The sequence below is a fragment of the Eptesicus fuscus genome, chromosome 7, assembly GCF_027574615.1.
Source record: "Eptesicus fuscus isolate TK198812 chromosome 7, DD_ASM_mEF_20220401, whole genome shotgun sequence".
NCBI lineage: Eukaryota > Metazoa > Chordata > Mammalia > Chiroptera > Vespertilionidae > Eptesicus > Eptesicus fuscus.
The window spans coordinates 41429124-41454455 of NC_072479.1; the positions used below are offsets into that span (position 1 = coordinate 41429124).

The following is a 25332-nucleotide window of genomic DNA, read 5'->3' on the forward strand; positions in this document are numbered from 1 at the left end:
CAACAAGCTCTAACGGTAAAATCAAAAATATTGACTTGCCTTTGCTATGGCAAGCTGTGAGGTTGAACTCTCAAACAAAGTGCATTCTCACAGAGAAAGGCGCATCAGCTGTATCTGGCTCTCCAGCCACAGAGGGAAATCTCTGACGCCTTGGCAGAGGCTTCAGGAAAGAGGTGGGAAGGATGTGGGATTTACAAGAACAGGAGAGGGCAATGATCACAGGCATAAGTCAGGAAACCTGGGTTCTAGACTTTATTTCTAACTGTCCATAAATTATTAAACCACTCTGGGCTTAAAAGCAAAATGAGGGGATCAGCCAGGTGATTGTTTAAGATCTCTTATCCCAGATTTCCCCACAGCAGCACTGTTGACATTTTGGACTGGGTAGATCATCTGTTGTGGGGAGGGGCTCTGTCCTGTGCGTTGTAAGGTATTTAGCAGCATTTCTACTATCTGCCCACTAGATGCCAGCAGTACCCCACACACACTCCAGAATGACAATCACAAACCATCCCAGACATTGCCAGATGCCCCCAGAACAAAATCCCTGCTGGCGGAGAACCGCTGCCCTCCAGCTTCCTTACATGGCAAATGCCTTATTGTCAAGTTGCAAGCTCCTCAGTTTTTGCACATTTTTTTCAGACAGTTAGATCTCTCTCTTGAGTATTTTTAAATAGTGATATACATTCTCCAAGTTCTTCTTTTCCCTCGTTACAGATGTAACAACCAGTTTGTACAGGTACTATATAGACACGTATTAAAAATTGACCTCTGACCAGAGATGAAGTAAGCAGACGACTGTAAAATGCCTGGCGGAGGCTCATCAAGAACATAAGCTCGTGGACGGTAAAGGACATTGGACTAGAGCTTGTTTCACACGAACAGCATCATAAGCGTGACCTGCCAATAACTGTTGTGAAGGCTGGCATTTCCTTGGCTTCCTCATTTCCAGTCTTGAACTGTGCTTCTCCAAAACCCAGATGTAAACAGGCAAACAAATGTTCTGATTACCTATTACATTTAGGTGGCAAGAGCTTGGAATATATAATATATCCATTATCTTCTATTTATATTTTTCTGTAAATGTACAGATATATTTGTTTCTGTTCTCATTCAGAAAAATAACTTGTTTGCAATTTTTAAAGAAAACACTATCCCACCTTAAATTCTATGACCTCATCCTTCAGTAGCTATGTGTTCAGCTTGACACATGTGTCATCTGATTGTACTGTTCTAGTAGGAGTTTTGGTTTTGCACAGTGCTGTGGTGGCAAAGTGTCTTATAAGGGTTATAGATACTGAAGAGAAGCAATATGTTCAAAACGTCCCCATCCTTTGGCATTATGCAGAGAGGGAGGGGAGTAACCTTTAGTATTTTCTATCCCATAGCTTGTGACAATAATCATAATGACAGCAAGAAGACGGGTCCCTGGCATGAGATGCTTTCTTTTTCTTTTAGTGATATTTGTCATGGGAGATTTAGCTTTACCCTATCAGAGTCGATGAATAGCACCTGTGTAAAAGGTCCCAGGTTATGAGGAAGTAAACTGACACAAAACCATTAAGGATTCTCTTTGATTTCTGGCAGTTCGCATTATAATATGTGTTTCTAGTTGTATCCCAGATGTGCATAGTCTTTTTCCTTAAGAAGATCTTTCCACTCCCCAAAGCTATTTTCTTAGTTTTGGTAGCTTTCAAACTCAGTGGCGGGAGCCACATCCGTTGCAGGTGTGATTTCAGAGTCATCTTCAAGGAGGACAGTGCGGTGAAGAGCAGTGCCAGAGGCGGTGTGTGGGGGGGGGGGGGGCGGCGGCGTGCACGGCCCGCAGGACCACGCTGCGCTGGGGCCTGGCTCTGTCCCCGCCGAATGTTGCTTTAGGCACGCCAGGTTGTTTAGCTAGACTTCTACCTCTTTAATATACAGTTAGGTTCAAAGGACCTCCAGTGACTATCTTAACTCTGATTCCCTCCATATCCCTAATTAAAAAGTCACTGAACATACATTCGCCTTTATTTTTTTACCTCTCTGGCCTCCTCCAACCTCCTTACTTGTTACTATAATTAGAGATGTTGGATTGTAGACAACGTCTGAAACATAATTACCTTTAGTTTTCACTCTGTGTTTAAATCATTCTAAAGCTCTCTTGTACCTCACAATTTCTAGTTCTTTACTTCTTCATTTTGAATCATCTTTTCTCATGACTTTGAGGGTTGTTGTTTTTTTCAGGAAGGGTACACAGATAGTATATTTTCTGACACCTCGAGTATTTGAACAATTCTGTTGGCTTCATCTACATGCACATATATGTAGCTAGTTGTGGAATTCACACATCCATTGTAACATGTATTTTTTTCTCAAAGTCATGCAAATGTGCCCCATTTTATTCTCACACGTACTGTTCTTTCAAGTGACATACACTTTTTAAACTACGAACTTTTTTCATTCTGTGTCAGTAAATTCCACAGGATCAGGGTGCTGTACCTTTCACAATGCATGACATACTGAGCACTGAAATAGCTTTGAATGACTTGCTTCTCTTTCATTCACTGATTCTGGTTTATCGTTTACTGAGACTCTTCTTTGACTTCCATGTCCTGTCTTTCCTCTTGTCTTTATCTTCATTTCTCTATCCTTTCGCTCTACATTCCAGGTAGTCTCTTGGCTTTTCCATATAAACCGTATACACCAGTGATGATAGTATTTCAGGCATTGTCGGGTCTGTTCTTTGTTGCTTGCAAATCCTACTACTGAGTTTTCAGTTCTTTGATTTATTTTCTGTTTAATCTCAGTCTGATACCTTTTCATTTTAGATTGTTGTATTTTTATTTTATCCTGATTCTTTTAAATAATTTTATCTTGTTGAATAAGCTTTTTTTTAACCAATATATTTTAAGAATACTAGACAAATATTTTCTAAACTATTTTCTGAAATAAGTTATCAAAGGTATTTATTTCCTCCACGATTTCAGGTGAATTCTTTCCTAACTTTCTTTTCTGTTTGTTCATCCCTTAACAAGAAAAAAATATATATTTAGACTTTGTATCTTTCCAGTGGATTTAAAATATAGAGATTACTAGAATTTAAAGGAACTCTGGCAGAAAAGGAAAGAAAGAATTAGCCTCATGACTAAAGTAGAGGTGGCTGAAAGAGCCCGAGAAGCCCATCCTCAAAAATAACACTCCTATAGGTGCTGGATCCCAGGAACTAAGCAGGGAGCTCAGTGGGATGCAGATGTCATCAGCACTGTCATTGCAGATGATGGGTTAAGTCAGCTCTTCGTGTGAATGAACTAATCAAGTCATGTCCTTGAACAAGGACATCTAGTTCCAGCAGGAACTGGAGTGGAGGAGTCAGCATCGAGACAAGAGGAATAGTATCAAATTGTGCTTTTGTACACCTTAAATGTGTACAGTGTTGTATGTCAATTAGATCTCAGTAAAACTAGGAAAAGAATTTAATTTGAATAAAAATAAATGAGTAAATTTTTAAAAGAAAAGAGAAAAAAAAGGACCTATAAAAAGGGAAGCCTGAGGATAGGAAAGACAAACTTTGCTCACCTCACACTATGGTCCATTGGAGTGTCTCAGCAAAGTCAGTCCAGTTCTTTCATAAGTTTAAGAGTAAAGATCCTGCCACTTCCAAATTCTATTAGCTGTTCCAGAAAGAGCTCCGAGGATGGAAGAACGTAATATTTTTTTTCTACATACCTAAAAATTAAATGGGGCAAAGGGTAAGAAAAAATATACTGGTTGTCCAAATTATTCTTTGATAGATGCCCTAAATTTAATTATTTTGAGATCCTTAAGCTAACATATGACTAATGCAGATATTTACCAACATAGGAAATTATGGATTATAGCATAACTATACTTTCATTAATATTTCGCAAGACTTTCTTCTTACATGTTGTATTGGATGCAGATCTCTGTTTCTGTAAATGTCATAAACCCATACTTCATGCTTATGCCTTCTATAACCTTCCATTTCAGTCATTTTAATTAAAAGCTTACCTCTGATCAAACGGCTAACTGACACTTTAATATCATTAGTCAAATTTACTTTTAATACAATTTGGAGAATATATTTATGTGCAGATATATTTCACATGTTTGTGCACCATAACTAGAAATACCAAGTATATTCTTTTGAGAAAAATCTCAATACCACAAACCTGAGAAACCGCCCCAGAAGTCTTTGCTTACTTGCATGACCATTAAACGTTTACTTTGGTTTGTCTTCTAGGCTGGGGTGGAAGAGATCATACTTGGTTGTTGAGTGTGAAAAATGTGACAGCAGCCCTTTATATCTCCTTCCATAGATTCTTTACAGATTAAAAGAAAAGTTTCAGCTTTCTTTGAGACAAGATAAAGAGAAAAATCAGGAGATCCACCTCTCACCCCTCGCTTTACAGCCAGCACAGTCCGAGGCCAAGACAGTCCACAGCATGGTCCAGCCTGAGCAGGCGCCGAAGGTCCTGAGTGTGGTCGTGGACCCTCAAGGTCGATACGCTCCTGAGATCAAAGCTACCACCTCTGTCTGCCCTTCTCCTTTCAAAATGAAACCCATCGGACTTCAAGAGAGGTACGTAAGAGCTTTTTCTGTGTCTCCCACATGTTGATTTTTTTAGAGTACTCACCAACTAAAAAGGATAAAACTAGAGATGATTGGCATATTAGGTACCATCTCTCATACCAAATGGACACCAGGAAGACCAAAGGGTCCTGGCTTCGATTCCGGTGAAGGGCACGTACCTCAGTTGCAGGCTCCTCCCCGGCCTGGGCCCTGGTCGGAGCTTGTGCAGGAGGCAACCAATAGATGTGTTTCTCTCACATCGATATTTCTCTCTGTCTTTCCCTCTTCCGCTTTCTCTAAAAAAAAATCAATGGAAAAATATCCTTGAGTGAGAATTAAACACACACAAAACCAACAATGAATGGATTGAAAAGAAAGGGATTGGTTACAGTGAGTTCCAAAGTCCTTAAAGGGAAAACACTTGGACTTCATAAGGGAAGGGAAATGGAGAGCAATCAAGTCATTCTTTCTACCTCCTCCCCCCAAACATTTGATGGATTCCTTATGCATCTGGGTACCATTCCCTTGCTTGAATACCACTAACTTGCCGTCTGGGTGGCAGTATGGAAAGACAGACAGGATGGAACTTTTCCTGAAGCTAACCGGGAGTCAGGAGAACTGGAGTTGGGACCCAGCTCTGTCATTTCTAGATTGAGTGGCTTCATGAGCCATACACTTTTCTGGGCCTCACTTTCTTCTTCTGTAACATGAGGGGGTTAAACTTGACTTCTTCACTTCCTCAGGTTCTTTCACGCTTGTTACCCAAATTAATTTTAAGCATTTATGTGTTTGTTTGTTTGTTTTTCAAAGAGAAACCTTGAAGCAGGCATCTGAGCATCAGGAGTGTACCAAAGGCAAGGGGGCAGAAAAGATCTGCTCAGATGCAGGCCATAAGGGGGTCATTTTCTAGAGATGATTTAAAGATGATTATAAAACTGACTAAAAGTCAGACTAATTTTTATTGTCATCATGTGGCACCAATTCTAAGCAAGGTCAGTGATTAAATACTCTAGGGAGTACTTCTTCCCAGCATCCTGCCCTTTGTCAGCCACTGCTGGACATGTTGGGATTTCAAGGAGCATAAGGTTAAATATCTGTTTATTCGTTTAAATGAAGTGAATGTTCAATAAAGGAGAGTACTGGCATGGTCTCTTACTCATGTTTGTGGTTAACGTAGGAGACTTAAGCAAAGCAAGTGTGTAATCAGTAACTAAATGGATTCCCTGCCCCTGGTCTTCACACTCCCCTGCATCCCCACCCGTGGCCTCCCACTTCCTTCCCACCTCAAGCAGGAGAGAGAGTGATTCTGTCTACAGAAGTTCCAGGTCATTCCCTCCCAATTGTCATAACTGACTCCATCAATTTCCTTCTCCGTTTTCAACTGTACCCTCGCTGCTAAAGCTATCCCCCAGCATAGAAACAGGTTTCTTTTGTATCAAAGAAGCTCCCTTAACCCAGTTCCTCCTCTGGTTCTTATCTTTCCCCCCTTCTCCAAATGGGTCTTAAATGAGCAGAGTATATTTGTTGCCTTATTGGTCTTCAAACTTCCATCGTCACTATTTCTCTCACATATGTTTGCCAACTTTGCCAACAGACTAACCACAGAGCACATTTCATTTTCACATCTAGTGCTAAACTTTCTTTTCCTTTGGCCTCCAAGACATTATTTTTTGGTACTTGGTTGGCTACCTGTAGACTCCCATGCAGACTCTTCTCTCCGTAACTTCAGAGTTTCATCAAAGGAGTAGATCGAGCTGGAGGTACTTCTTTAGGAAGCATTCATGTCAAAGGTAGTAAGAGAAGAAGTGGTTGTGGTTGGATTAGCCAGTGAGGAGAGAAGAGGTGCGAAGGTGAGGCATGGAGTAAGGGATAGAAAAGGAATATGCAGAGGGAAATTCAAGCATCACTTTCTCTTGAAAGCCATCCCAAGCTTCCTCTAGCTCCTGCCCTTCTTTCTCTAGCCCACCTTACTGACACCAACTCAGCTCTCTCCTCTGTTCCCCTCTGCTCTCGTCCTATAACCCTGTGTGCATACAGTGTTTATGACTTCTCAGGTCTAGGTAAAGTTTTCATTTAGTAATGTCCTACTCCCTATACTCTGAAGGGCACATACATGATTTAATTGTCTCTTTGTGTCTTACATATAGAATATAATTCTTGAGAAGCCAGAACTCCTAGAAGTAAATGCTTTAAGGAATGAATGAATGAATATTATAATGAATAATTCTCAGGTCACCTTTCACTTATGATAGGGAAACACTTTGCTTATTCCATCATCTCTTCCTCATCTACTCTCACCCTATTTTTCTACCATAATTTCCTGCCAAGATAGTGTAGTAATGAGTTTTAAGAATGATAAAATATGAATGATATACAGTGTTTTATGGAGTCAGAAAACTTTTCTGAGAGTTTAAAGCCGTAAAACTTAATTTGTGCTTATGTACCTTTAAAATAGCTTTGTCTTTTACAGTCCTCTACCTTCCTATCCTGGAGTAAAATATTAATCCTCTGTTCTGGCTTTATTAAAATCACCATGAGGCTATTAAGTTTACATTATGAGTCATTTGTCTCAAAATTTTTGGGTCATGCCATATAAATCTCTCATCCCTGATGAGAAGAATCCATTATTCTAACATTATATAAAAGACTAAGTGACCGTCCGACCATCCGACCATCCGACCGGTAGCTATGACGTGCACTGACCACCAGGGCAGACACTCAACGCAGGAGCTGCCAAGCTGTGGTGACTTGGCAGTGGTGGTTCTTGGGTGATGCACCCTGGAACCATAGAGGAGGGAGCCCAATTCTGGGGTGCATCACCCGAGAACCACCCTCTCGCAATCCGGGACCCCTTGGGAGAGCTGGTTTCAGCCTTATCCCCACAGGCCAGGCTGAGGGACCCCGCCTGCTGGAGGGACCCCCACTCACTCTGCAGACTCCCTTCGAGCCGCAGTGCTGCCCCAGGTGCAGCTGGCCGGGGAGGGACCACGGGAAGTTGGCTCCAGGGCATGTCCATTCCATCTCGCCCAGTCCCGCCCCACCGGCCACCTTCTAATTAATTTCTTTTCAATGTGCATGAATCCATGCACCAGGGCACTATTTATTAATAATAAAATATGATTTTAAATTAAAAATAAATTTTAAAATATATAAAGTCAAATGCCTATGCTTAACTAGTACAAAGTATATAACCTGAAAATTATGAAGATTAAAGAAGCATAAGGTGAGAGACATAGTAGCTTCCTCTTTTTTTCTCCCTAGTTCCAACTAGTCACCAAATCACATTGATCCTTGCTCCTCAGATGTTTTCCTTATTGTCTCTTTGTAACCATTACCCTGGACTAAGATCCCACTATTTCATATTTGAATCATGTTGCCTTATGATTGTAAAAATGATATCAGGATGAATATGTGTTTCATATTTCACATATATTATTTTCTTTTATCTTATCTGCCTGATCTAATTCTCTTCTCTCACTGAGTTATCTTGCTATGACAATACTTGCATTGTTACGTTGCTCTATAAAAAAATCTTATAGCTCCCCTTTGTCTACAGGATAAGGCACAAACCATCTCTCTGGGCCTTCGAAGTCCTAAACCATCTGGCCCTGATCATTCTTTCCAAACCTGCTAGCCACTATCCCATCAAAATAAACCTTCCCTTCCATCTGCTCTCTTCCCCCCAGTGTGCTATGTTCCTATCCACATTTGCATCTTTGTTCACCTGGTCCCTCTTCCTCCTCCTTCTATCTCTAGTCTCCAGATCCCAACATGAAACTTACCTTCAGCCATCACCATGACACCTATTGTGCCCACAGCGATTTTAACACCTCTGCATCCTCACATATGCCACTCCTCCAGCAGTGGTTTTAGTTAAAGAATAATTCACAAAGGGACTGAAACTGGTTTTTGAATGGTATGACCTGTCCCTTCACCAGCTTGTGAGAATCTCGAGATACTCTGGTGCCTCCCATGATTCCTGTAATTGAGATACATAGCAAACACTTGAAAAACATTACAGAGTGGATTACTTAATTAATTAATGTTCCTTTACATCTTGGGATCTCATATATTTCTAAAGAAACTCTCACAAGCCCAGCCAGCATGGGTCAATGGTTGAGTGTCCACCTATGAGGCAGGAGGTCATGGTTTGATTCCCAGTAGGGGCACATGCTCCATCCCCAGTAGGGGGTGTGCAAGAGGCAGCCAATCGATGACTCTCTCTCTCATCATTGATGTTTCTATCTCTTTCTCCCTCTCCCTTCCTCTCTGAAATCAATAAAAAATATATATAATTTAAAGAAACTTCCACAAGAACAAATAGCCTAATGATAAATTACAGAGCTGAGTCTCTGTGCTAATACAACTTCTGATGTTTACTAAACAAGTGACTCAACTTGTTAATAAAGTCCTTTGTTAATTATCAAAATAAGTATGATAATATCTGTCTTGCCTTTTTTAAAAGCATCCCATTAAGTCAACAATCAAAATAAAACGACGTGGTGGCTTTCAGAAGGAAAGAGAAATCTAGCATTCTTTTTGGTTTTGTTCTCTGCTCCCATTCCTAGGTCAGGAATGCCTGGCATAGCTCTTGTGACAGTTAAGCCAGGCGACCACTGCCTAAGAAATAAATATGCTCTAGCTTCTTAATCTGTACTGTAATATGGTTTATTTTGTTATCTATCCATAAGTTCTGTGCAAATGATATACGGCACCAAGGTAGGTGGTATTAAAGGTTTCCTTGGGGGTTACAACCTGGCTGAGCCTGGGAGATTCCTCTCGGAGCTAGAAAGATGTCTGCAGTGGTGGAGGCAATGAAACTCAGTCTCAGAGAAAATGTTGAGTATCCTACACCTAAACTCAAAGCCTTTGTTCACCAGCATTTCCTCCGGGCCAGGTGGAACGTCCTGACTTCTGCCCCGGCTCTCCCTAGCAGAAAAACATGTCAGTGTTCAAAAAGTTGGACTTAGAGGATACTGACCTCCCTTTGGAAGATATAAGAAAAGGGAAAGAACAGAGAATGGATACACCTGAATATCTTGGTACAAAGTATGCAAAAATACTCAGAAATTATCATCTGTATTCGTGAAATAGACCCATCAATGAAAATGAATCCAACTCCCTCGTTTTCTGTCAAGTGACACTGAGACCCAGACGCTGCTCTCTTGGGCCTTAGGAGAGGTTCCCTGACAGCAGAGCCTGAGGCACAGGTTCTCCTCCAAGTGATCTGTGGAGAGGATGCTCTCAGGAGAAGCCCGAGCGAAAGTAGGGGAAGCAGACAGAAGAGAAGCCGAGTAAAGAGGTGGTTTCAGCTGATGTCGGGCCCCAGCCTGATCACGCAGGGAGCGTGGAGCAGGAGTGGCACCTCATGAACAGGTGTTGCACCTAAAGGCAAACAGACTGGGCCTCTGGACCCCATGCCACTCAACCATTGACTTCAGGCCATTCTGGGGAAGGTGGAGGCATAACTTCCTAGGATCTCTGGACTAGGCCACTCCATCAGCTGAGTGTGACTCTACAGAGAGGTGGCCGCAGTGTGCCATTCACAGCCAATGCTCCCAGCCTCAGGGGAGGGGAGGTATGGCCACCAGCCTGGGAAAGGTGATCCGGGCGGGGCACCAACAGCTTCACTACATTTGCCAAAGGTTACAACACTAGTTACGGCAGAGCTGAGTGTTTACTCCAGGTTTCCACGGTCATTTTTTTCAATTACAGTTTACATTCCAATATGGTTCTGTATTAGTGTCAGGTGTACAGCACAGTGGTTAGACATCATGTTCTATACAAAGTGTTCCCCTGATATTTCAAGTATCCACCTGGCCCCATACATAGTTATTACAATGTTATTGATTATATTCCCTATGCTGTACTTGATAACTCTGTGACTGTTCCGTAGCTACCAATTTGTGCTTCTTAATCCCTTCACCTTTCCCCCCAATCTTTCCAGGCTGTCATACATGTACCACATTGCCTCCTTCGGGTATATACTGTTTGTTCTAATGGAACCTATGACCCAGCACCACTGAACACAGTCTATCAGCCATGACTCATTTTCTCTGCCTCACCATATGGGGATAATATAGATGACAAACAACCATTGACAAGTCAATCCTAACTTAACTCCAAGTAACGTCACTAAAAATAACATTACAATGAGATTGTTGACCCTTTGCCTGCATTATCTCATTTAACCCTCATATTATTATTATTATTATTATTATTATTATTATCCCTTCCTTACAGAGAGGAAATTAATGTTCAGAGTTTAAGTCACTGCCCAAGTAACCTAATAATAAGTCACTGGGGGGTGTAAGAGTGACAAGTAGAATTTGAACCCAAGCAGCCTGGTTCCCAGGCTGTGCTACTAGGCAAGTGATGAGTGGGGGTGGGGGAGCACATATTCTGTGGGAAATAAGTACAAAATAGATTCTAAATCAATGTCTTTAGTAAGTAGGTATATTATAGAGTGTCACACTGTTATTTGTCTTAGCAAATTTCATGCTTGTCTTTCAGGATGTTTTTCAGATTCTAAGTCAAGTAAAATTCAATTTGTGCAGCAGATTCAAAACACTCAAGGTGGATAACCATTTCATTGCCAGTCTAGAAGCTCACCATCAGTCTTGGGCTTTCTTCCGTTGGTGTGTTCCCATTCTAGAGGCTCAGTGGTAACACAGCATAAAAGACCAAGGTGATGGCAAACATAGATATAAAAAAGAAGCCAAACTGAGAGGGAGACATGAGGCAATAATCCAGAAAAGTCCAGCCAAAAACTGTTCTCCAGGGCTTTGGCGGGGGAGGGCTCTCTATTATTCAAGCTGTCTCGGTAATAACTGAGCTCATTTCACTGTGTGTGGTGGACAGTGGACGTGGGAGGGCACATGTCTGTGCCCCTCCAAATGCTGCTGCCCATGCAGTGGGAAGAGAAGGAAAAATAACAAAAGCTAACGTATTACCAGTAACCTACCACGTGCCAACCATGGTGCTAATGTGTTATCTCATACACTCTTCACAACACCCCTTGAAGCAAATACTATTTTCATGCCCTTCTTGCAGGTTAGCTAACAGAAACATGGAGAGATTGAATAACATGTCTGCTATCACAAAGGAATAAAGATAGAGTTGGAAATTCAAATCTGGACAGTCTGGCTACAAAATCTGCACATGACCACTATGTTCTACTTCTTCCTCGATGATACAGATGATAAAACTTTTAAGCTTCTCTTGTTTTTATGATCATATCCTTATAAAATGCTTTTATAGGGATGGCCAAAGCTGGGGAGGCATGGAAAACATGCACAAGCCCTTCATTAACGGTGCTCACCAAGCTGTTTCTCTCTTGATTGGTAGGCTAGACACGATTGCCTTTTTATGTAGGTAGGTTGGAGTTCTGAAAGGTTAGAAAAAAACTTTAAAGGGTTCCTTATTAAAAATAATAACACTGGGCCTGAACGTGGTCACTCAATAGTTGAGCATCGATCTATGAACCAGGAGGTCACAGTTCGATTCCCGGTCAGGGCACATGCCCAGGTTGCAGGCTCATTCCCAAGTAGGGGTGTGCAGGAGGCAGCCCATCAATGATTCTCTCTCATCATTGATGTTCTATCTCTCTCTCCCTCCCTTCCTCTCTGAAATTAATAAAAATATGTAAACAAAACAATTACACTGGGATTAAGGAAATGGAGGCAAAAGTTTTGAAATCTGCCTAAAAATTCATGACAAGGCATGAGACAAAAGGTAATAGTGGTTAATGAAAGAAATGACAGTAGGTACAACCTAAGGAATGTAGAACAGATGCCAAGTATATATTTTTTAAGAAATTGAGAATAGTAGAGTTCTTCCTTAAAAAGTAAAAATTAACCATCACTTGTTGCCAAGCACTGACCTGGCTTCTCTCCAAGCTGAAATCTTAGGCCTTTGTGGCTAAGTCCCAACAGTGTAGACTTGGAGGTGGATCTAACCGTAATCTACTGACTTTCTTTTTCTCCACTCATGGCTCCTAGCAGAATAATAGGAGTCAGTCCCATTGGGTCCTCTTATTGCTGTATCTCCCACCAGACCCATCACACAGGCTGCCTCATCCTGAGATATAAGCAGAAAGGATTTCTCAGCATGCCCATCCTTCAACATTCATTAACTTGAACCTGATCCTGAACACTAGCCTCCAGCTTTACTAGGTGGTCTTCATTTCCACTCACCCTATGGGGTGGAGGGGCAAAACCCAAAGACCCTCTTAAACTCCTATAGCTATTCTGTAGGGTTGGTGTTTCTATAGTTCTCCTTATCCTGACCCTAAACAAGAGTTTGTTGCAGTATAATTTTAGAGGTCCATTTGTGCCTCTAAAATTAGAGCTTCGCCGTGAAGAGGACTAAATGCTATGTTTTCTATAATGAGATTTCAAGTCTTACTGAGGGGACCATGTTCCAGGTCTTGATGTACAAGTTGACAGAATTAGGTGAAATGGCCTTTTTGGAGAAGCATTTTAATCAGGGCAGGCGTGGACAATTCCCAGAGTACACTTTGCTTCTTTTTTGAGAGAGAGCAGCTCTTAATCTGAGCTACTATGTCAGGAGACTTTACCTTGCAGGCAGAGACGTTTAACCTTTGTAGTTATTTGAAATGTGTCATAAAATTACAGCTCAGGTTCCCACTATGATTTTATGGACTCCTTGAACATGGTTCTTCCATGACATGAGGCATCACTCTGCTGTCATAGGATTTTCCCACCTATTAATACATGATCTCTATAGCAAAACGGAGAAAAATCACGGCTCCCCCATGGCAGGTGACTTTAGCAAAATTGTTATTTTTGAACTGATGGGTTTGTTTGTTGTTTTGGGATTGTTGTTGTTGTTGTTGTCCACCTATAAGCCTATTATCAATGTTAAGGTGTCATTTCCATTTAGCAATGATAAATGATTTGGGGGGACAGGGAGGGCTCTGTTCTCAGATACGATCTGAGCCAACCTGGATGAATCCGGATGGTGTACTATGTGGAAATAGTGCCCTCTAGTGGACAACTGCATGTTGAAGCAGTTAGTAGCTAGTGTCATCTTGGGAAAAGGAAAAAGGGAGCAGGATCTTATTTTTTTTAAAGAAATCCATAATAACCTCAATGTCCCCTCAGGCAGGTGAGGTGTAATCTATTTTGGCAGATACTTTAGGAAAAGGTCTCAGGGTAGTGATGAAAGAGCTGTAACTTAAGATATAACAAATAGGTGTGAACACTTTCAAATATAATGTGCTTTCTTAACAATGCTTAGCATCCAGTCATTTCATTTTCCATTTCATCCACAAAGTAATTTTAAGGACAATGTGTCAAATGAAATTATTATTGCCTAAAAATGTCTTATAATATATAAATCCTTTTATTTAGGAGTCAATTTTTTTTTCTAAGTCAGATTTAAATGTGAGCCTCAATAATTCTTCCTTTCCAGGCCCATCCTGGCTGGGTTTTTTTTATTTCCTTCTTTTCCTTCTTGATTCTTATTTCCAGACATTGTGGTGTCTATAGCACAATGCCTGACACATGCTACATGTTCCATTAATACTTGTTAAATCTCAATAGAAGAAAAGGGACAAGTCCTTCAAGTTAGGTTAATTTTATGGAAATAAATGCCTTAAACACACACACATCACCTCCCCATTGCCCCACAGACAGAAGCCCCTGTTGCCTGCCCCCTTAGCCTTTGGGAGAGCCTTTGAGCTCTCTCGTTGCATGTCCTAGTCTTACCTAAGTCCTCATTCCCCTGCTCTGAGTATGATCTCCTCACTGATTTGTTTTACTCTGGTTATGTTTCATTTCCTGCTGAATTTTGGTTCCAAAGTTAGTATCTCTATAAAGACAGTCCTCGGGTTACATCGGACTCGACATACGTCGTTTCGTGGTTACATCACCATCTCCCATTTATTACTTAAAAAAAAGAGTTCCATCATTTTGACGTATGTACATATGTGCTTTACGTTTTTTATTATTTATTTACCACAAGTAAAGGTCAGGAATTGTTATCTTTCTTTTAATTTTTTTTTTACTGTTTCACTTCATTACTGCTGTGTATGTGCTCCATATGAATGATGTAGGTGCTTATGTACTTACAGCAAAAATCGCGTTATGTCGCGCTGTAGGAACGGATCTCCGACGTAATCTGAGGACCTACTGTATATAAAAGGTTAATATGCTAAGTGTCCCTTCAACTATCCGACCGGTCACTATGATGTGCACTGACCACCAGGGGGCAGATGCTCAGTGCAGGAGCTGCTGTGACACGCACTGGCCATTTACAAAGAAACAGCACTGCGGACCTGGCACCGACAAAGCAACACTCAGCTTCCCCCAAGTGGGACACAGGCCCCAGCCACCACCCTGGAGCTACAGCCCCCCAATGCTGCTGAGACCCCATGATGCAAAATGCGGCCCACAGCCCAGCCCGGAAACGGTCGCTGTGGGCACCAGGTAATGACATCACATAGCAACGCCTGACTTCCTATCCCTAGCAACTAGCCTCCTTGGAGTTTCTTCAGCCCAGGAACAACTTGCTTTATAGCCAGGTGGAAACACTTCACACTTTAACCCAATGTCTGTGAAGCGTTTCCACGTGCCTCATCTCATTTGATCCTCACAGAAGTCCTGGAGTAGGTAGATAGGAGACTCGGTGGAATCCTATTTTCTTTTCATTAGCCGGAAAATGGAGATTAAGAAAGCTTAGAAACTTGACCCAACTAAAAAGAAGAAATGGTGTAACTTGAAAATGACTTCACGTTTTCTCACTGTGCAGAATATAGTCAAACACTGCTCCCATAAAATATTTTACCCTTTGTTCTCCCTGCGTGATCTACAATAATAATCTGCTTTGTATTAATATTTACTGCTGTGTTGCTGACAATTACGTGAAAGAGAAGTTGGGGTGCTTCACTGGGCTGGAAAAAGTTTAGCTAAATCAGAAAGCAGGTCTGATTAAGCAAGTTTCTATCTATCTATCTATGTATATATATATAAAGCTCTCACTGGCACCAATTGCACATGTGTGTTTCAATCTGTCATTGTCAATCATGAATTTGGTTGACACTTCTATTATAGAGAAAGGGCAAATAACGATATTAAAATATTTCTTCTAATTAATTTCTTTTCAATGTGCATGAATTTGTGCACCGGGACACTAGTTTGTTAATAAATTCCCATCCTTCTTATGGAATCCTTAGTCTACATAAAGAGTCTGAGAAACAAATTGGAATTTTAAGCTTAAATTTTTTTACTTATTGAGTTTATTGGGGTGACACTGGTCATTAAAATTATACAGGTTTCAGGTGCACAGGTCTACAACACATCATCTGTGCTCTATGTTATGTGTTCACCACCCCAAGTCAAGTCTCCATCTATCACCATTTATCCTCTCTATACCCTCCCCCACTTTCCCCCATCCCAATCTCCTCCCAGCAATCACTACACTTTTGTGGTATCCATTAGTTCTTTCTCTTTCATTTTTTCTTTTCTGCTCAATCCATCTACCTAACCCCTCCCCTGACAGCTGTAAGCCTGCTTTCTATCTACAAGTCTGTCTCTATTTTGCTTGTTAGTTTATTTTGTTCATTAGAGTCCACATATCAGTGAAATAATATGATACTTGTCTTTCTATGACTGGCTTTATTCATTTAGCATAATGCTCTCCAGGTCCATCCATGCTGTAGCAAAGGGTAAAATTTCCTTCTTTTTTACAGCTGAGTAGTATTCCATTGTGTAAATGCATCACAGGTTTTTTTTATCCACTCATCTACTTCATGGGCACTTGGGCTGCTTCCAAATCTTGACTACTGTAAATAATGCTTCAATCAATATAGGAGTACATATATTCTACTTTAATCAGTAATGTGAGTAAAAATGATTAAGTGATAAATGACCTATGAGAATGAATACATTAAAAGTATGGCAAAAACCTATTATAGTCTGAAGGCATGAATACACCTTAACCATGGATTCTTAGCCATGTGAGTCTCTGATAGACACTCCACACTGAGGAAAAATATGTTGCTTTTTCCATTCAGCTATTTCTCTCTTTTCCCAAATCTGAAATCTGAACTGCTCCTTAAATTTCTTTCCCCCATCCTATCCATAGAGCACATCCTATCCATAGAACAAAGACTTTCACTACCTTTCTTTTCCTTCTGTGACCCCGTAAATACTTTCTCTCACCTTTCTCTGTCTCTGTCTCTGTCTTTCTCTCTCTCTCTCTCTCTCTCTCTCTCTCTCTCTGTCTCTCTCTCTCTGTCTGTCTCTCTCTCTCTGTCTCTGTCTGTCTCTCTCTGTCTGTCTGTCTCTCTCTCTGTCTGTCTGTCTCTCTCTGTCTGTCTCTCTGTCTGTCTCTCTCTCTCTCTGTCTCTCTCTCTCTCTGTCTCTCTGTCTCTCTCTGTCTGTCTCTCTCTCTGTCTCTGTCTCTCTGTCTGTCTCTCTCTCTGTCTCTCTCTCTGTCTCTCTCTCTCTCTCTCTCTCTCACACACACACACACACACACACACACACACACACACAGAGTCGCCTAAGAGCTCATCTCTGTTTCCTTGCTTCCTAGTTCCACACATGTAGTGGGGTAGTGGGGGTTCTTTAACTATTAGCTAAATAATGCAGCGTAAGCCTTACTCCTCAGTATTAGCCTCTCATCTATTTCAACTCTTAAATTTCCATTTAGTTCTAGAAAGCCCCAGGACAGGGAAAACTCACTTGCTATTTCATTCCTGGAATTTCTTCAGCCTTTTTAAGTGACCAATGAGTCATTTTAGTCTATGGCCTGTCTGCTCCTGTTCAAGTGTAAGTCTTGTAAAATTAAAGCGATTCTATCCCGAACTTGTTATTATAGAGCAAATATGCATCAAGGCAAGTTGTGCAGCTGAATGATTCCATGTTTGTGAAATAATGGTTTATACATCTAGACAGAGGTCTCAAATAACGAGATCGCAAATTTCTCCAGGAGAGGCAAGATTTCTTCATCTTTGAACATTCTGTGGAACTTTCTGCAGGATGACTATCCTTATCCTTTTCTTCACTTTTCTATTGCACTTTTTAAAATTTAACCTTTTAAAAATTACATTTTTATTGATTTTAGAGAGGAAGGGAAAGAGAGAGAGAAACATCAATGATGAGAGAGAATCATTGTTTGGCTGCCTCCTGCATGCCCCACACTGGGAATTGAGTGCAACCTTGGCATGTGCCCTGACTAGGAATTCACATGTGACCTTCTGGTTCATAGGTTGATGCTCAACCACTGAGCCGCACCAGCCGGGCAAAATTTAACCTTTTAAAAAAGCTATCATGAAACTTCTGCAGAGGAAGGAGTCTTCCAACCAACGTCTTGATCCAGGTGACTCTATAATGTTGGCTGTGGTAACAGTGGCTTGATTTGCCATCATTGTTTTGTGGAAGACAGATTACTCTGCTTTTTAAATCAGACTTTAAAGTAAATCTCAACTTCAAAGGTGTTTTATTTTCCATTCCATCCACATAATTCATGGATGTTAAATGTATTGAGGGCAGGTATTAATAGAAAAATTCATAGAAACAATTCCTATTCTGCCCGGAAGCTACATAAGGGAGAAGCTCAGATATTGGAGCAGTTCGGAGCATCATGAGTGCATTTCCAGTTGAATGGGTGAGAACCAAAGAATGCAGAGAAAAAACATTGCATATACGAGGCATGGGGGCAGGCGGTCCTCATGTATTTTGTTATGTGGGCAGACTGAGTCCAAGGGCTTGGTTGATAGAAATGTTGGAAGCATGTGCACAGGATATCATTAGAGTCATTAGCTACCCTATTAAATGTAAAATCCTTGCAAGCAATGAACGACATGCTCTGCAAATAGAAGTGTTGACCTAATTTCTAATCTACCACATATGGCCTGTAGGGGGTGCTCGGAAACAGCAGTATGCCCTGTGACAGAAGTCCCCAAGCTTGCCTTTATTGCCTCTTCAGCCACACCAGTGACACCCTTCCCGCATTCCCACTCGGCGGCAGTGGTTGTGGTGGGCATGGTGAAGTCTCAGAGTAGGTGGTGGCATGTTGGTGGTGACATATCCTTGAAGAAGTCACACATACAGCATTTTAAAGTGGAGAGGAACCTCAGAGCCGTGGTTCTGCCGCCTGATTTCACATTAGACTCCTCTAGGGAAACTTTGTAACATTTCTAGATAGTCTGCTCATTAGAAACTTTTCAGATAGAAATTTTTTCCCCCTATCCAGATAGAATTTGTAGACAGAAAATGTCCTATAGTCAAACCCAAAATGTTAGCTTCAGTAGCTCTGGGCAGAGTTGAGGAGATAGATATAGCTATAGATCTATACATATGATAGTTATATATCAGGATACACACATATATTTTAAAACATATACACTTAAATGCACGTATTTAAATATGTGAGTCTAAATGCCTATGTATATTCAAGTATACTTCAGCTACTGTGTATTCCTATTACTGTATTTAAATTACTCCTGTTGATGGAGCACCGCCCTAGTGGTCTTGGCCCCGTCCCAGCGACGCTCCTGGAACTGTGCAGCTGGGGGCAGAGCCTCTGATGAAAGCGGTGTCCTCCCCCTTATTGGAAGCAGAGCCCTGAAGCTGAAACCAGCCATCGAGGGCAAAGCTGGAAACGTATCCACTGGTGGTCGGAAACCAGTTTCACTCTGCGCCTCACGCTACGCCCACAACTCTTACCTTCTCACGCAACACTGGGCTCCTGGACCTGCATTTATTACTAAAGTTATTAGGATCACAAGATGTGGGTGCCAGAAGATGCCCTCCTTAGTGTTTTACTAAAGCGGGAACCGAGGCAAAGGTAACTGACTCATTCACAAAGACCTGCAAATCTTATGGGAACCACCTGCCAGGACTGGGTTATTCCACCCTAAAATCATAGCCAGCTTTGTGGCTAGCTATAGAGGATCCCACATGTTGACCTAAATTCTCAACTCTGCCCCCTGGGCCTTGGAGGAGAGATGGGCGGGTGGGTCCTGGGCCCTTCTCAGCCTCCTCAATGAGCCCAGCTCTGTGTACACTTGTTCTGCTTATTGGCCTTGCAGGAAAGGGTTTCTTTTCTTTCTTACCCAAGAGCCACAGTTTTGAAGAGTTTGAAGACCACCCATGTAATTGCTTCCTCGGACAGGCTGTTCGGGATAAACCTCTCTGGGTGGAAGCAGAGACCTGCGGGGGATGCAGGTCCTGTGATGTCCTGGGACACGCGTCTTTCTCCCGCTGTGGCAGTTCTGGGCACGTCATGTCCATTGTCCGTTTGGAAGCATTTTTATGAGACTCTTACAGTCTGATTCCTCTGTTATTGGTGCAGCGAAATGGCCAGGACATATTCTCCCACTTAAAGCTGTCCTCGGTGTATCTGAGACATCGGTAGTATGTCCCGACTGTTTATACTGAATATAAATCCAAAAATAATTCCTGAAAGAGCTGCTGCTTACTCACAGATACATTTCTCATTGGCCACCTGGAAGACCTGATCACAGTACGAGAGGGATAACTTCTCTTGGAAACTCGTTTATAAATTTTTATTTTATAATTCTTTACAGATTAACTCTGATACTTACGTATCATTTATGCCTAGAAGTTAATCTAGTTTTTTTGTCCTTTTAGTTATCCTAATTTTATATTAATTTTTATTTTATTTTAGGGAGAGAGAAATATCAATTTGTTGTTCAACATTGATGCATCGATGTTGGTTGATCCTTGTATATGCCCTGACTGGGGATCAAACCCATAACCTTGATGTATTGGGATGATGCTCTAACCAACTGAGCTACCCGGCCAGGGCTCTTATAACCCATTCCAGAGTTGTGTTTTAGCTTACTGTTATAACTAAAGTCTTTCCAGTTCGAAAGTAATACAGTGTTTTAATGTTCCCAGAGAAAGCAGTAGTTGTTCAGCAAAAAACCTCTGCCTAGTTGGACCTTAGAATCAGAGCGTTTTTATTTTCTTAGAGGCAAAGTTAGTACCCAGAGCTTAGTTTCATCCTTCTATGACAACCTGGGGTCTTTTAAAGTTTACGAAACTATTTCCAGATTTCATCTTCCACTATTCTGCAGTCTGAGAGTCATATATGATCAAGTCTACATCAGTTAATATGTGACATTTTTAATACTTGGTAGGAACTTTAACATATTCTTTCCACCAAAAGCTCACTCTACCCTCCTCTATTTCTTCCCCCACCTCTTCCCTGTTATTTCAAAATCTTGAAAAGAATAGAAAGGGGGTAATGAAAATAAGTAGGAATGCATGTATTTTTATAATGCAGACTATCCCATGACAATAAATCAGTTAACACTTATCAAACACTTACTGCATTCCAGGCTTGTCCCAAAAGGCTTTACATGTGTAGCTCAAAACATTCCTACTTTTATTATCATTGCAGTTTGACCAAAGAGAAAACCATGGCCCCAAGAGGTTATGTCACTTGCTCAGCGTCACCTAGCTGGCTGTGGGCGCCATGAAAGTAATATAGGTGGTCTGGCTCCAGACCCCAAGCTGTCAACCACTCACTGAACATACATTTCTAGAGCCTGAAATTGCTGCCCAAGTTTGAAGCTGGTTTTTGCCTTAAAATGCCCTGTCTACAGTAGGCACGTGATAGGTATTAGTTGCATTGAGTTGGATTTTTATGAAATTTTCTTGAATTAAATTGGCTAAAATATCAGCGAAAAGACGAAGCAGACTTTTCAAAAGAAGAAGGGGTATCAGTTCTTACTGGGCTTGGGTCTCCTGAACTACTTCTCCTACACGGTTATGCTAAAAAACACCTGGCACATCATGACCATGTATGATGCGAGTCTGCATGAGAAGCAATACTATTTTTTAATTTTTTTTATCCTTATTGTTGAAAGTATTACAGATGTCCCCCCCACCATTGACCCCTTCTAGCCTGCACGTGCCCCCTGCCCCAGGCCTTCACTACACTATTGTCTGTGTCCATGCGTTATGCATATATACATATAAGTTTTTTGGTTGATCTCTTCCCACCCACCCCTTCCCTCTGAGATTCAACAGTCTGTTCCATAGAGAAGCAATACTATTTGACTATGATTTTCCTATATGAGCTTAGAAAGGCACTGAAGCCCTAGCTGATTTTGCTCAGTGGTTAGAGTATCGGCCTGCGGACTGAAGTGTCCTGGGTTTGATTATGATCAAGGACATGTGCCTAGGTTGCAGGCTCCATCCCTGGTCCTGGTCAGGGCACATGAGGGGGGCAACCAATCGATGTGTTTCTCTCACATCAATGTTTCTCTCTGTGTGTCTCTCCCACTCCCTTCCACTCTCTTTAAAAATCAATGGAAAAATATTCTCATTCTCGGATGAGGATTAACAACAAAAGAAAGAAAGAAAAAGAAGGGCACTAGAAAAGCCCTCCCTTAGCAGAGACAAACTCATTGAGTTTACCTTCAGCCAGGGTTTTGCTGTAGCTCTTAAAGGATGAATCCACGCATCCTAGAGCTTAACAAATAGTTTAGAAATAAAGTCATAATTTCACTCATCTGTCTCATAGAGTTAGATATCTAACCCTTTAACACATTTAAAGTTTCAAAACAGTTGGTAAGGGGAACAATAAATAGATTAAGGGCTGTTTTGTCATTATTCTAAAAGAAATAATCACCTTATTCTGAATGCTTTTCATTCTGTTTCCCCCATTTTCTCTGTTCTGTTAAAACCATGTGTACAACAAGGACATTGTCCGTGCATATAAACTCACTAAGGGCTACTGGTACTTTTCCCCCCCGGTACTCGGCCCCCTAATCAGTAACTGAGGAATTTGAATTTTTTCCACATTCTGCATTTTTGATGACAGAAGCACCAGGACATAATACATTGGAAAGAAAGGCCTTAGATTTCCGGACTAAAATATAGCTGCTTTTCCTAGATTTGGTGGATAATTTTACTCCATTGTGCCTTATTTATTCTTAGTAGAACTTGCGGGGATTGTTTTCAGGATAATGTCAGGGTAATTGTTCAAAACTGAGCTATGGGCCAACCCAAGGGCATTCTCCTGGGAACAGTGCAGCTAAAATATACACAAGCACTCTCCTCTTATCAAAAATATTTGTCCTTAAACATAAAGATAAACGAGGAACGTTTTTAACATGGGATAAAAATAACAACAAAATAAATCTTTGACTAAATGCTTTATGTGATCTTAGTGCATAGTTAGATGGCAAAATAAATCGTGTCTCCGAGCCCTGTCTCTTCAGACTTTTAATAGGATGACATACAAGAAGCCTTCTGCACACTGGGAAGGGGAGCCCTCTACACCCTTCCTTTCTCAGGAAAATAGCATTGGCCACGAGGCAATACAAGACATTGGTTAATAGGAGACCACAATGTTTCCTCAGCCCTTATTAAAGTTTTTAAAAAATTTTAATGCACTACACAAATAATACATTCTTATTGCGGACATTTTGAAAGTATATTTAAGCCAAAGCAAAAACATAGAAATATTTCGTAGTCAGTCCCACCACGCATGTTGCGTATATCCCTCCAGACTCTGTACTCTCACCTCCGCACATGCACACTCACACCCAGAGTAACTGCTGATGACGGTGACAGCGGTGGTGGCAACAGCAGCAGGACCAGGCACCCACAGTAGCTCCAACAGTAGCATAACTGTGGGAACTACTGATCATAAGTCAGACACAGCAGTAACAAGAGAATTCAAACCACAATAGACGTAACTGCAGTCCTTGTAGCAGCTGGACCGCAAGTGTCTTGACAACAGCAATAGCAGCAGTAACAGTAGTAGGACTCACATGCCAGTTATGTAGCATGTGGTGTGTGCTGAGGACTGTTTTAAGTGTTTTACATGTATGATCTCAACCCTCAAAACACTAATAAAGTAAGCGTCCTAGTTGTACCCCCATTTTATAAATGAGAAAACTGATGGATATGCAGATTAAGTAACTTGCCCAAGATCACGCAGACTTAAGGGGCAGAACCTGAGTTTGAACCCCAGGCTGTCTGGCTCCTTAATCCACGCTTAACCACTATACTGGGAGGAATGGCTCCTCATACAGTAGGAGGAGTGTTTTACAATTTATATATACTTATATAGTGAATGAGTGAATTGTGAGAGGGATTCTGAAATTGGAAGACTAGAATAAGAGGATATGAAATAACTTTTTAAAAACATCTCATAAATAAAACGGTCATTTACAATTTTTAACTCAAGTGTCTTTCAAAGATAGTATGTTTTGCACATGTTTTTGCTCTCCTATTTTATTACATCTCAATAGTATGCTTGTCTAACTTCTCAGGATCTCTGTGAATTCTTACAAAGTAAAGGGGAAATTAACCGTGCTACTTACTAGTAATTTGTCATAATCCTCACTTTATAGATGCACCTCCACATATTTCTGTGCTTCATAAGTATTTCTGACTGAATGAAGCAGTAAGAAATAAAATTTCAGCCCAGCTAGCATGGCTCAGTGGCTGAGCATTGACCTATGAACCAGGAGGTCACGGTTTGATTCCAGTCAAGGGCATATGCCCCGGGTTGTAGGCTTGATCCCCAGTGCAGAGCATGCAGGAGGCAGCCGATCAATGATTCTCTCTCATAGTTGATGTTTCTCTCTCTCCCCCTCCCTTCCTCTCTGAAATCAATAAAAAATATATATTTTTTTTAAAAAAGAAATAAAATTTCAGAACCCATAGCAGAAGCAGAGTCATGTTCCCCCAAACCCATTTCACTGCACTAAGAATGCCATTTAATGCTGATGGCAACAGCAGCTAAGGGGATAAGAAAAAAAAAAAAAAAAAAGACCTTTCAAATAAGCAACAACAAAAATGGTAAATGTTGCTGAAGCTTTGGCTCTATTTTGGTTCTGTTTTGTCTTCTGTAATTCCATATTTTGATAGTTTAGGTTACAACGTGTATCTGTCATGTTTAATCTGCATGCATGTTGGGACTGTCCCTTGTACAAAAGATTCCCTCTGCCCCTGGAAAGCTATAATTCCAGATAATGTAAACTCTGGAACAAAAAGTCACTGCAGTGCATTAGTAAAATGTTATCTTTTGGATGACAAAAACATATTAAATCTTAGGCAAAATATATGACCCTTTATGTAAGTTTAAGTTCTTGTGTCCTTTTCAATGATTTTAGACTGCCAGAAATGGTAGCATGAGAAGTAAAGATGCTTTAAGTCTATCATAACTTAAAAGGGGAAGGGAATGCCCTCAAAAGTTATCTAAGGATGTTTCTGCTCAGGGTTTCAAGCTGAAGTTTTGGTGATATGATTTGATTTAATTTCCAAGTCTCTTATCTGGAGTTTATTCTTGTTACTGCAGTTGCTACTGGTTTTTAACTTGTACACAGGAAACCAGCGCCAATCAATTTTGTTCCCAAGGTGACAGGAAACCCTGGTTGGTCAGATGTTGATTGTGCTTGCTGTTCATGCTCCACCCATCATATTTTCTTCCCTTTTGGCTGAACTTAAGACAAATTAATCAGTAGTCGACATCTGGCAGACAGTTTTGGTGTCTCGGTGATTTGTTGAGCTGCACAGTTAAAAAGTAAAAATCCAGGGCATAAGACTTCTAGTCACTAAACAGAAACACTGCCCAGAATCCTTTGTTAGGACTTGCCTGGAAGGCCCATCTTTGGGCTTTTAAATTGAACATGTGAATTTTCTCGCGCAATGAAACATCTGTTGATTAAATACTTCAGCTTTTTTATGATGGTGAGTGGCTTACCTCACCCTATTGTAAATTCCAGATATGAAACGTGTAAT

The 25332-nt window shown here is 41.0% G+C and overlaps 1 protein-coding gene across 1 annotated transcript in view; it reads left to right on the forward strand.

Annotated features, from left to right (window-relative positions):
• Positions 1-25332, forward strand: part of PTPRR (protein tyrosine phosphatase receptor type R) — a 226823-nt gene that overhangs the window by 127505 nt on the left and 73986 nt on the right. The window contains exon 7 of the mRNA XM_054718843.1: positions 4320-4582. Within this exon, the coding sequence (XP_054574818.1) occupies positions 4320-4582 (263 nt within the window). The remainder of the gene's footprint in view (positions 1-4319; positions 4583-25332) is intronic.